The 11,598-nt window shown below is 42.6% G+C and overlaps 1 protein-coding gene and 2 long non-coding RNA genes across 6 annotated transcripts; 1 reads left to right on the top strand and 2 right to left on the bottom strand.

The window, feature by feature from the left end:
* Positions 1 to 13: 13 nt before the first annotated feature.
* LOC118385072 (U2 snRNP-associated SURP motif-containing protein-like) lies at positions 14 to 11,397 on the bottom strand. Of its 2 annotated transcripts, XM_035771902.2 has the most exons (24): positions 11,245 to 11,396; positions 10,522 to 10,615; positions 10,324 to 10,435; positions 10,093 to 10,202; positions 9,944 to 10,011; positions 9,755 to 9,849; positions 9,572 to 9,636; positions 9,256 to 9,421; positions 8,933 to 9,138; positions 7,830 to 7,873; positions 6,775 to 6,879; positions 6,605 to 6,671; positions 5,928 to 6,100; positions 5,611 to 5,773; positions 5,344 to 5,423; positions 5,150 to 5,237; positions 4,900 to 5,028; positions 4,560 to 4,740; positions 4,397 to 4,471; positions 4,251 to 4,314; positions 2,266 to 2,413; positions 831 to 941; positions 485 to 693; positions 14 to 392 (listed from the first exon to the last, which is right to left on the bottom strand). In XM_035771902.2, exons 2-24 carry the CDS (start codon positions 10,606 to 10,608, stop codon positions 263 to 265), a joined length of 2,676 nt encoding a protein of 891 aa, XP_035627795.1. In that variant the 5' UTR covers positions 10,609 to 10,615; positions 11,245 to 11,396; the 3' UTR covers positions 14 to 262. The 2 variants fall into 2 exon arrangements, with proteins under 2 accessions (XP_035627795.1, XP_035627794.1); XM_035771901.2 differs by having other exon boundaries at positions 9,944 to 10,202; positions 11,245 to 11,397.
* On the bottom strand, positions 2,420 to 4,244 carry LOC127930733 (uncharacterized). Of its 3 annotated transcripts, XR_008139093.1 has the most exons (4): positions 3,678 to 4,244; positions 3,216 to 3,593; positions 3,090 to 3,173; positions 2,420 to 3,047 (listed from the first exon to the last, which is right to left on the bottom strand). It is a non-coding gene; the product is annotated as an uncharacterized LOC127930733 (long non-coding RNA). The 3 variants fall into 3 exon arrangements; XR_008139092.1 differs by lacking the exon at positions 3,678 to 4,244 and having other exon boundaries at positions 3,216 to 3,671; XR_008139094.1 differs by lacking the exon at positions 3,678 to 4,244 and having other exon boundaries at positions 3,258 to 3,671.
* LOC127930734 (uncharacterized) lies at positions 7,885 to 8,426 on the top strand. The gene is made up of 3 exons (XR_008139095.1): positions 7,885 to 8,034; positions 8,097 to 8,220; positions 8,277 to 8,426. It is a non-coding gene; the product is annotated as an uncharacterized LOC127930734 (long non-coding RNA).
* Positions 11,398 to 11,598: the final 201 nt, after the last annotated feature.

Here is an 11,598-nt window from a genome sequence, read left to right as displayed (position 1 = left end):
ATGACAACAGACACATTGCCAAGAGTGATTTATTGTCTCAGGAACTAGTTGCAATCTGAATGGGGTTTAAAAACAACCTGACGGGAAAACAGAACTGTACAAACAATGTTCATCTTACAAAAAAACTGGCAAAATTCTCTGCAGAGGCAGTTCAGAGGCATTGTGGGAAAGAAGCGTGTGGTGCCGTGGCATGGTCAGCACTGGCAGAGCAGTCCATGAAAGCCGCCTAGCTGCTTCAGGGGGAGAGGCATAGGCCTCAGGATCAGTGTTTGCTCTTCTTAGTCTTTTTGTGGGAGCGGTGTGGCGACCGGGAGCTAGACCTCCTCCACGTCTTCCTGACTGGCGAGGGCGACCGCGACCGCTTGGACTTCTTGGGAGACTTTGACTTGATTCTGTTGGAAGGGTGGGATAGGGGTGAGTCAGCAAAAATATATTGAATGCTGAACACAAATTAAATGGAACAATTGTTTCACATGGGCCTTACTTTGCGGGAGAATGTCCTCTGTATTTCTGTGTCCGCTCCTCTGTGTCTCTACTCCGTCCCCTGTCCCGGTCTTGACTCCTTTTATTCTTCTCCTTGTCCCGTCCTTTACTGGTCTCCTCCGCCTTGTCTCTCCGCTCATCCTTCTTTGATCGCTCTTTTGATTTCGGAATGGATCTCTCTCTCTTCTCCTTGTCATCCTTATCAAACTCCTGATGTAAACAGAACATGTGGAGCCATTGCAACCAGTGAAGTTTTTTTTTAAAGTCACATTTAAAACTGCAACTTCATGGTATCTGGACAGTTTCCCTTACTGCTGGGCTTATGAAAAAGTACACTAGAAACCCACCTTTTGCAATAGCTTGTTCCTGTAGTGCGCCACCTGTTTCTGCATGTTTACCCCCGACTTCCTGGGCTTCTTCCCAGACTCCAGCTCATCCTGGAACTTCATCACCTTCACCTGCAGCAGAAACATACACTCGTACTGTTTGGACAGTGGGTTCAATTGTTTCATAAATGAATGTAAATCAAATAAACTGCCGAGCGTATTCAGGTTTTGCCTTCAGACCGCTTTACTTTTCCCACATTTTGTTATCGCCTGAATTTAAGTGATAATTTCCGGGGGGGGGTGGTTTACAAATTAATGAAAAGCTGAAATGTCTTGAGTCAAGTATTCAACCCCCCCCCCCCTTTTTTTATGGCAAGCCTAAATAAGTTCAGGGTTAATGTGCATAACAAGTCGAACTGTGTGCAATAGTGTAACATTTTTTACCTTGTCCCAGAGCTGACCAAGGTAAAAATCTGTCGTTAACCACAAGAATTTACTCTAAACAAGGATCCGCCCCTTTTTCAATTTGCCTAAAATGACATACAAAAATCTAACTGCCTGTAGCAAGGATGTGCATGTTCTTGGTACCATTTGAAAAAAAAGTTTTGTATCATCTTTGAAATGCAAGAAAAAGGCTAATGTATTTAGATGGCAACGGTGTATATGCAAAGTTTGACTGATCTGATGAACCATTACAAAATTTAACAGCAATGCATCAAGACTGCCCAAATGGTTTTAGTAATAACTGTTTAAATTGCACTCCTCAAACAATAGCTACTGTAAATTGGACAGTGCAGTTAGATTAACAAGAATGTAAGCTTTCTGCCAATCGATGTCTGTCCTACACTGGAGTAGCTTACCAAGAAGACAGTGGCTGAGTTAGTTTTACTAAGAACTGAAAATGGTTGTCTAGTAATGATCAACAACCAATTTGACAGAGCTTGAAAAATGTTGAAAATAAAATGGGTAAATGTTGCACAATTCAGAAAGACTCACTAATCTCTGCGAAAGGTGATTCTACAAAGTACTGACTCGGTGTAAATACTTATTTGAATGAGATTTACATTTGTTCACTTTGCCATGTACTCTTTATTTCCAGCCGGCACAGCCAGAAGAGGACTGGCCACCCCTCAGATCGTGGTTCCTTTCTAGGGAGTTTTTCCTAGCCACCGTGCTTCTGCATTGTTTGGGGTTTTAGGCTGGGTTTCTGTATAGCACTTTGACATCTGCTGCAGTAAAAAGGTCTTTATAAATACATGTGATTTTGTGTGTAGATGGGTGAGAAAAACAAATCAATTTTGAATTCAGGCTGTAACAACAAAATGTGTAATAAGTGAAGGGGTGTAAATACTTTCTGAAGGGCCTGTATGTATTGTAAGTCGGTTGACCGGTATGCACTCAGTCATAAGGTCTGCAGCGTGTTACTTGGTCCTAGTAGGCATTTGACTGTGCTTACCTCCAGCTCTCTCAGCCGGCTCCTCTTGCTTTCGGACATCTCAAAACTGCTGAGGGAGCTCTTGAAGTCAGCGTTGTCATACTTAGAGGGGCTGTCATCATCGCTGCTGTCATCCTCGGACTTCCCATCTCCTCCCTTAATGTTAGCACTGTGGACCAAGGGGCGATAAGAGGAATTGAATTTATTTTGGGTAACAGACATACAACCAAATGTTCAATGTGGACCCAGAGGATATCACTTGAAAGTATTCATTAAAATGCTTGTTCCCAAAGTGACCTTGAAGGTAAAAACAATAACTGATTAAAAGGCAAGACAAAATTAAACAACCATGAACATTGATATCCTAATGTGTCACTTTCCCCTAACCATATTCATTTCACATCACACCGGGGCAGTGGAGTGGTTTCTCTTACTTGGACAACCTTGTCCAAATAAATCTTTGCCTGCTTTTTAAAGCTATTTTTCTTGATCTCCAAGGGGAGGCTATTCCATAGACAAATGCCTGTACGGAAAAATGGTCCTCACAGCACTGTTTACTCTTGGATTTTACAAGACATAGTACTAGCTCTGGTATTGTGGCTGTTGGTTATATACCATACCAATGTGGTTTTTCATGTAACCTGGGGCACGATCATTTAAGATGTCAAACTTATGATTAAGTTGGTCCACAGGTAACAAGCCCACTTCTCCAGAACTCCTGTACCCCTATGTGGGTCCTAAGGGGGACATTCAGCATATACCAGATAACATTGTGGGTCCTAGGGGGAACATTCAGCATATACCTGATAACACTGTGGGTCCTAGGGGGAACATTCAACATATACCTGATAACACTGTGGGTCCTAGGGGGAACATTCAGCATATACCAGATAACACTGTGGGTCCTAGGGGGAACATTCAGCATATACCTGATAACACTGTGGGTCCTAGGGGGAACATTCAACATATACCTGATAACACTGTGGGTCCTAGGGGGAACATTCAGCATATACCTGATAACACTGTGGGTCCTAGGGGGAACATTCAGCATATACCTGATAACACTGTGGGTCCTAGGGGGAACATTCAGCATATACCTGATAACACTGTGGGTCCTAGGGGGAACATTCAGCATATACCTGATAACACTGTGGGTCCTAGGGGGAACATTCAGCATATACCTGATAACACTGTGGGTCCTAGGGGGAACATTCAGCATATACCTGATAACACTGTGGGTCCTAGGGGGAACATTCAGCATATACCTGATAACACTGTGGGTCCTAGGGGGAACATTCAGCATATACCTGATAACACTGTGGGTCCTAGGGGGAACATTCAGCATATACCTGATAACACTGTGGGTCCTAGGGGGAACATTCAGCATATACCAGATAACACTGTGGGTCCTAGGGGGAACATTCAGCATATACATGACCTGCTTTTTTGATAGCCCACTATACCAAGCAGAGCAGAATAAACACGACACAAGCAGTTTCTTAACTTTGACGTCCAAATAACATAAACATTTCAATTTGTTTGCCATTTTAGAAAACATTTGAGCAGAAATCAGGTCTCCAGAAAGGGATTGATCTAGGGACACACCAAGTTAAACTCCTTGCCTGCAGTTTACCTTTATCTTGTCAGCCCTAAGCAATCTACGATTTGTTCCAAACAAAATTGATGAAGTTTCTCCCAAATGTAGCAACAATGTTGCCAGTCAATCAATCTCTTAACAAAATGCAAGAGCCACTATGTCCCAACTCCAGTTCTCCCAACAGTACATGTGTGTTATGGCCCCATACTTGCACACCTGATTCTACTTGTCAATTAATCATTAAGCCCTTTTTTTGTCCAGGGTTACAACAAAAAAGTGTACTGTTGGGGGTACTGGAGGAATGGAGCTGGAAAACACCACTCAACAACAGTAAATGCTACATTACAGTAACTCTGTGATGAGTTGGGTTTCAGTGATGGGGAAAAGAGTCCCTGCACCAGGTTCTTACCTGGCATTCAGGTCATCCCCCAAGTCTCGCTCTCCCAAAGTGTCCCATTTGGATTCAGTGTTCGCTGAAAGAGGAAGCGGCAGGGTGAGCTGTAGGTTAGGAGTAGAGATATGATTGTTGGGTTGACAGTGCTGACAGTACAGTACCTTGTGGGAGAGCGTCAGCATCGTCCACCCTCTCCCATTTAGATAGAGCCACTCTTGAGTGGGCCAGCTCATCCACTGCAGAACACAAACTTACATCAAGTCCACATCTTATAACGCTTTCATGGTTTCCATTTTTCACAGAAATTCTGCCAGATTGACTTACAAGGCATTCCGTCAATGTCCTCCATGGGTGCACACAGGGGAACCCCGTCGATGTCATCAACAGGCACCCCATCCAGGGAGGCAGGGTCCCAAGCCAAGGGCGAGCCGTCGAGGTTCTCCAGCGGAGCTCCGTCTAACGGCGCCCCGTCCAACGGGGCTCCATCCAGGTCTGGAGATGACACCTGAGGTGAGATATACCCAGCCCGCATAAACCGATGTTGCTGAATTGTATATTTACACACACTATCAGAGAATGTAACAGTGTCGTCATCAGTAAAATAGGCATTGATCAAAACTCTTTTCCAGGTCTTGTCCAGGACAGGTCCTGAGATCCAGCTCACCTCTACCCTCTCGATTACCTCCTCTCCTGCCTTGATCAGACCCAGGAAGATGTTCTGTAGCTGGATCAGGTAAGACTCTGGGTATACGGCCCAGTCTTCCCAGGCCCTGAAACAGCCCATTATCTTTTGCTGAGGACAGAAGACATATGGGTGAGTGATAATGTATTTGTTCTGGCCAAGGCGATAACAGATCACAAGCATGGAAAAACATTATAAAGCATTATTTATTTTTTTAAACTGCACTCATTACCTTGAACTGTTCAGCTTGTAGTCTTGCTTGTATGTTTCGATATGCATCACTAATGTCACCAAATATCTGGGGCAATTTTGCTTCAAAACTGAAGGAACGGAGAAACAATAAACCGTTAGACAGAAAAACACAGTATGACCACTGAACATGTGTATTATATAATGACAGACTTATTTAAAATAGACTTTTCTTACTATTTGCGATAATAAGATGCATTGGCAACTTTGGCACAGGAGTTGTACAAGATGTCGGATACAAGGTACAGTCTGGCAATCTGTGGGAATGAAGATAGACATGACTGTGAGCAATACTCTGGGCGGCAGGTAACCTAGTGGTCGATGTGCCTTGAGCAAGTCACTTAACCCGAATTTCTCCAGGGACCGTTGATAATACATGTTTTCTATATACTATATGCCATGTGAATGTGCTTGGTAGTGTAAGACTGTCATAGGATAAGGGACCTTTTTCTGCAGTGGTGTCTGAAGGAGGGACAGGGACTCTGCGATGGACCCCACCACCTCCTCCGCTGCCTCGGCTCTCTCCAGACAGAACAGCATAGCATCACCAATGTCCTCCCTACGAGGGGTGAGTCCTCTCAGCAGCATCTCTAGTCTCTCCCTGTGCCTGGAATAAAAACACGCATTCATTGTTATCCTGAGAATGTCCATATTCCAAAGTCAGTTTTTCCAGTAACACGTCAGATTCATGAGAGAATGATTTTCATCTTCAGTCTGCCTCAGAACCTCCCTCTCTGCCCTGTATGTACAGCAACACTCACTCCGTCTTCAGCTGGCCCTTTTTCAGCAGCTCCTCCTCCAGGGAGGGAGACTCCTCTTCCTCTCCCGCCTCCTCATCTCCATGGAGGTAGGGGTTTAGGAGGGGCGGCCTCCAGATGGAGCCCCCACGGAACATCCGGAAGTCTGCCGTCCTCCACTCACTGGGGGGCTCGCCCTGGGGATGGAGGGAGAGGGACATGGATGAGGCGCAGCAGAGGTGTAGTGGGTAGGCACTGTTCTTAATTTTACTCCTTCATGTACATATCTACCTCATATTCCTTATTATTATCTATCCTGATGTCTAGTCACTTCACCCTGCCTTCATGTACATATCTACCTCATATTCCTTATTATTATCTATCCTGATGTCTAGTCACTTCACCCTGCCTTCATGTACATATCTACCTCATATTCCTTATTATTATCTATCCTGATGTCTAGTCACTTCACCCTGCCTTCATGTACATATCTACCTCATATTCCTTATTATTATCTATCCTGATGTCTAGTCACTTACTATTTGTATACATTTTTTAAACTCTGCATTGTTGGGAAGGGCTCGTAAGAAAGCATTTCATGGTCAAGTACACCTGTTGTATTCAGCACATGTGACAAATAACACTTGATTTGAGATGGCCTCATGGTCATAGGGCTGAAGCCAGGACAGGTCATGACCTACCTGGAGAATGGAGTAGAGTTTCCAGCGGTAGTACACATGCTCTTGGCTTTTGTTGTCAAAGAGAAACCTGGAATCATGAATAAAAACAGTTTAAAATGTAGTTTAAAAAGACATCTTTAGACCAGTGGTATGACGAGAGGGAAAGGGAGAGCTCAGCAATGGTAGATCACCTCAAGTCAGGGTTGTTCTTCTCTTTGCTCATAATGATGGCTTCAAACATGGGTCCCTCACGCACCACAAACTCTATCATCCTGTGGATGAGGCCTAACAGATTCCTGTGGAGTAAAAGGAGAGGGGATGAGACCAAACGCTGTGACTTGTCCCCCCTCATCCAGACCAGTGGCCATGTCAAAGCTCTCACTGAACACTGGCCCCGAGCCCCTTAACCTCTCTCTGTCTCTCTTCTAGAACATTTGTCCCTCTGCAATCATTTATCACAGCAACGTTGAGGATATGTTGTGTGATGGTCTGCACACACGAGTGAGTGGGGGAGACGGTCTGTCCCTAGTGTGTAGTTACATCAGAAGTAGTGTTTCTGTCATGTGTCTAAATGAAAAAAAGAGGGACTATATATATTATATATATGAGTAACAACATAATACTACTATTAGCTACTACTGATTTTAATCTAAAATGCATTTGCTTTCTAGCTGCATCTGTCTGCAGTGTCTCAGCCAACACAGGTAGGAAGAACAAAGGTTGCCACTGAAGCTAGTACCAGTATGTTTCAATGGATATAATTGACTCCAACAATCACTTAAGTCTAACAATCAATTTTTCTGACAGGGGATTACAATGGTGACATTTACTAATCTAATGAGGATGACATGAATGAATAAACGGTGGGCTTTGCTTTCTAGGCCAATGATTCACTTCAACCATGTTCAACTGAGGCCCATGGCCCTCCTACTAGTTAGATATAGGGCCTCCAGTCCTAAGCAGCAGGGGTTACCAATTCCCTGAACATAGGCCATGTTGTCAACAAGATAGATAGACCAATGTTAGAACAGGACACTACTACAAACTATGAGACAGTTATGTTCTCAGCTGTCCTCTCCCATTAGTCATGTACATACAGACGTAGCACTTAGGACTGGGGCTTCTTGTCTGTCACGTACGTACACAAGAACAGTACACCAGGGCAGGGCCTCTGTCCTCTAACACGGTTCTGTCTGTGAGAATGTCTGGTCAGTCGTAGTAGTAAGAATGGATAGAGAGTGTGTACCTTTCTGTTGGGATAACCACTTTGACTACAGCTTCGGACAGAGTCTGTTCGTGAAGTCAAATAAAATAGTGAAGATATAAAAAAAGTGAGTATATATATACACAGATGAAACACTGCAGGATACATACAGCATATCAACTGAGGACAGCAGTAACAGCTATACTTTATTTTAACGAGGGGAAAAGTTCCCACATTCAAGAGACAGGTACACTGTCAAATTACATTATCTATAGAATAACCCCACCCTCTTACTTTTACAGTAGAGAGGTACACTGTCAAAGTACATTATCTATAGAATAACCCCACCCTCTTACTTTTACAGTAGAGAGGTACACTGTCAAAGTACATTATCTATAGAATAACCCCACCCTCTTACTTTTACAGTAGAGAGGTACACTGTCAAAGTACATTATCTATAGAATAACCCCACCCTCTTACAGTAGAGAGGTACACTGTCAAAGTACATTATCTATAGAATACCCCCACCCTCTTACTTTTACAGTAGCATTTTAATTACATATGGTTCTGTAACTACCTCATAACTCCATCTGGGACAAATTCCCCTGCCTTAGAACATATCCTGAATAGATTATTAACAGGTCTATACACGCACCACAGGACAAACCAACTGGATTTTTAAAAAGGGAAATGGAACTCGGAACTGCTATTTCAGAACACGGCCATCACATCTCTTGTTTTGTGCATAAAATGCCGTTCTGAATTCTAAGCAATGTCCAGTTGATTGGGCCTATGATAAATGTATCAACATGCATAGAAAATCTACTACACACCTAATATTGGCAAATTAACTGTAGTTTAAAACAAAATAAAACAATTATTTAAACAACTTGACATAACCATGCACATACACTATAGCAGGGGTCTCCTCACCCTGTTCCTGGAGAGCTACCCTTCCGTAGGTTTTCGTTCCAACCCCAGTTGTAACTAACCTGGTTCAGCTTATCAACCAGCTAATTATTAGAAAGGTGTGTTAAATTAGGGTTGGAGCGAAAACCTACAGGATGGTAGCTCTCCAGGAACAGGGTTGGAGCGTCCTGCCTTACTCTTTAAAAAAACTTTTTTTTTTTAAAGGGCCAACCTACCTTGTCCAACTCCTCCTTGGACCTGCCCCATGGCTTGGTAAAGTCATTGCGGAAGCGGTCTCTGGACTGAGCGTTGAAGGGCAGGCCGGAGGGGGGTGGGGGTGTGGACATTTTAAGTACCCCTATGGGTGTATAGAGTGGCTGGGGAGGGATGCGAACAGCTTTCCCCCACCCCAGCTTCATTTCAAAACCCATAACCGTTTTACCTGCAGCAAAAAGGAGCAATGATCCTACAAGGTTAATGGAACACGGAGCAGGGCATTTATCATCTGGCATCGTTTACTGAACAGAATGCAATATTCCCTAATCACAGATTGACTCACCGTCTAGAGCAGCCAAGGCCCTTTCTGCATCTTTCCTGGTCATGAAGGCCACAAAGCCTCTATTTGTGACCCTTGTGCGTTCCTCGTCACTACGGGGCCACATGATCTTCACACTCGCCAGGGGACCATACTTGCCAAACTCTTTGCAAAGCATTTCTTCATTCATCTGACACATTAGAAGTATCATATCAGCAAAGTTTCACAAAAATTCAGTCCGCATTTAAGTTAGTTGAATTTGTCCCAAACAAACGAAGAGCTGGCTATATTGTGAATCTTTATCTCCTGTCAAAACGTCCCAAGCAGATAGTTTCTTTACCTTGGGGCTAATGCAGCCAATGTACAGGTTGGTTGTGTTCGGTATGGCAGGGTCATCATCAAATACTGGAGGGAGATGTTCATATGTAGCTAAACATGTAAAAGCTACAGAGGGTTCATCTTTGATTTGGACAAAGGCTTATTGCATTCTTATTCCACTGCAAGGGACAGACTTGGCTCTTACTTGATCGTCGCGTTAGTGGTATGTCCAGGTCTCCATATCCTCCCCCAGGCTCATTTGTCTTTCTTTTGTACCTTTCTTCACGTTCCTCCTGTATTCTAGGAGAACACAATTATTTACACACACAAATAAACAACAAATTGGTCAAATAATGAAAGAACATGAATTACTACGGCGCGTCAAAAAACATACTGCTTTAGCTCCTCTTTAAAAAGTTCAAGGTTGCTCTTCTTCTTCTCGTCCGTCTTCTTTTTAACAATCTGTGGACCAGACAAACATATAAGGGGACAAAATAATGTATCATTCTGTATACACAGTAAGTGATTCACATGGATACTCACAGGCCTTCTGATTTCAGAAGAGTGTGCCGGTGAGACGTTCTGGGACACTGAAGTAAACTTGGTGATTGGTCGGTAAAGCTTGCTCTTTTTAACCTCTACTGCTTCCTCTTCTGCAAAATCAAATAAAAATCAAATATAAATATTAACTGTGTAGATATTAAAATAATGAAAAATATAGTGTCTGCAACACAGACCCAATCAAAGTTGGATTAGCCAGGATGTTTCACTCACCTTTAGTTGCATTGACGATACCCCCACGGACAAAAGTCTTCACTCCACTTTTGTCGTTACTGTCAAAACAGGCTAAAAACTCTTCAAAAACTTCAGCTGCTTTTTCTTCTTCCTGGAAAAGGGATTGTTTTCAAATTGAAAATCATAGCCATCTGCAATAAAGTGTAGGCCTATCCATAAAATGGTCAAATCGCTTACCTTTTTCTTCAGATCTTCTTGTTCTCTCTTGGTCAATGTTCTCTTCACGCCTACAGGTTTCCCTTTCTTGCCATTTTTGTCTGCCATGCTGATACTTATACCAAAAAAAAGTCATATTGAAGAAATGGAGTCTAATAAAAATGCACCCTTCTCTGTCTCTTCACACACTTCTATTTTTTTCAGCTACAGCTCTGCAAAAGCATGTTGTGTAATGAATGCTATTGCATGCAAACGTATTACAACTGCAGATGCATGAATCTGAGCAAATAACAGTAGTTAGTAAAGTTCTGTAACTATCTAACTACTGCGAGCTATGGCCAACCAACATTAGCTAGCTAGACATGTCATCATATTTGTTGACTGTGACATACCTGCACATTTCTGTCGCCAGATACGAACCTAACCTTGCTTATTAATATCTAGCCAGCTATCATTTCCTCCATTACTCTTCAAAAAAACTAGTTAGCTCAGTTGATCATACACGAGCCCTGCCTGCCAACCCCCCTCCCCTCCCATTCAATCACTGTGCAGCTAACGTTAGCTAGCTAGCTAGGCCAAATCTCGCTTGCTTGCTGTGTGTGATCTGGTGCAAAGCTTTGCTACGGCGATCATTTCTAACTTACTGCAAGACAAATATGTAGTTAATAAAATAGATGATTGGTTTGAATGATCTACATCGCAATGAGTATGAATCATTAAGTCTAAAAGTTGCAAATTCCTTACCGTAGAAATGTACAATGCGTTTGTTATTGCTCCACCATTTTGAATACGACCAAATTGGACATAGAGAAAAACTGATGTCACTACACGCTCTGACCAATAAAATCCCCAAAAAGATGACTTCAGTTTGTCAGATCTTTCAGTAGGCTTTCATAAAAGTAGGCCAAGGCTATAATAAAATCATTATATCATAATATGTGATTTAGCTACATAATCTAGCTAATTTCATTTAATACAATTTATCTTTACCCCATACATCTGTAAGTGTAGATACAGGTAATGCAAATGTAATGATGACCAAATAAATAAAACATTTAATTCTCCTACGTTTTTTTGTATATTTCGTATTTAATTTAC

Source organism: Oncorhynchus keta, chromosome 6 (assembly GCF_023373465.1).
Source record: "Oncorhynchus keta strain PuntledgeMale-10-30-2019 chromosome 6, Oket_V2, whole genome shotgun sequence".
Classification (NCBI taxonomy): Eukaryota; Metazoa; Chordata; class Actinopteri; order Salmoniformes; family Salmonidae; genus Oncorhynchus; species Oncorhynchus keta.
Note: the sequence above shows the minus strand (reverse complement) of the source record. Positions and strands in the feature narration are given on the sequence as shown.

What these genes read in the sequence shown, in the direction of transcription:
- LOC118385072 (XM_035771901.2), bottom strand. Translation starts at nt 10,608, where the DNA reads ATGGCAGACAAAAATGGCAAGAAAGGGAAACCTGTAGGCGTGAAGAGA. An exon ending in ACCACTAACGCGACGATCAA is followed by an intron (nt 9,637 to 9,754) that starts GTAAGAGCCAAG and finishes ATCTCCCTCCAG; the next exon opens with TATTTGATGATGACCCTGCC. An exon ending in AAGGGCCAGCTGAAGACGGA is followed by an intron (nt 5,774 to 5,927) that starts GTGAGTGTTGCT and finishes TTTTTATTCCAG; the next exon opens with GCACAGGGAGAGACTAGAGA.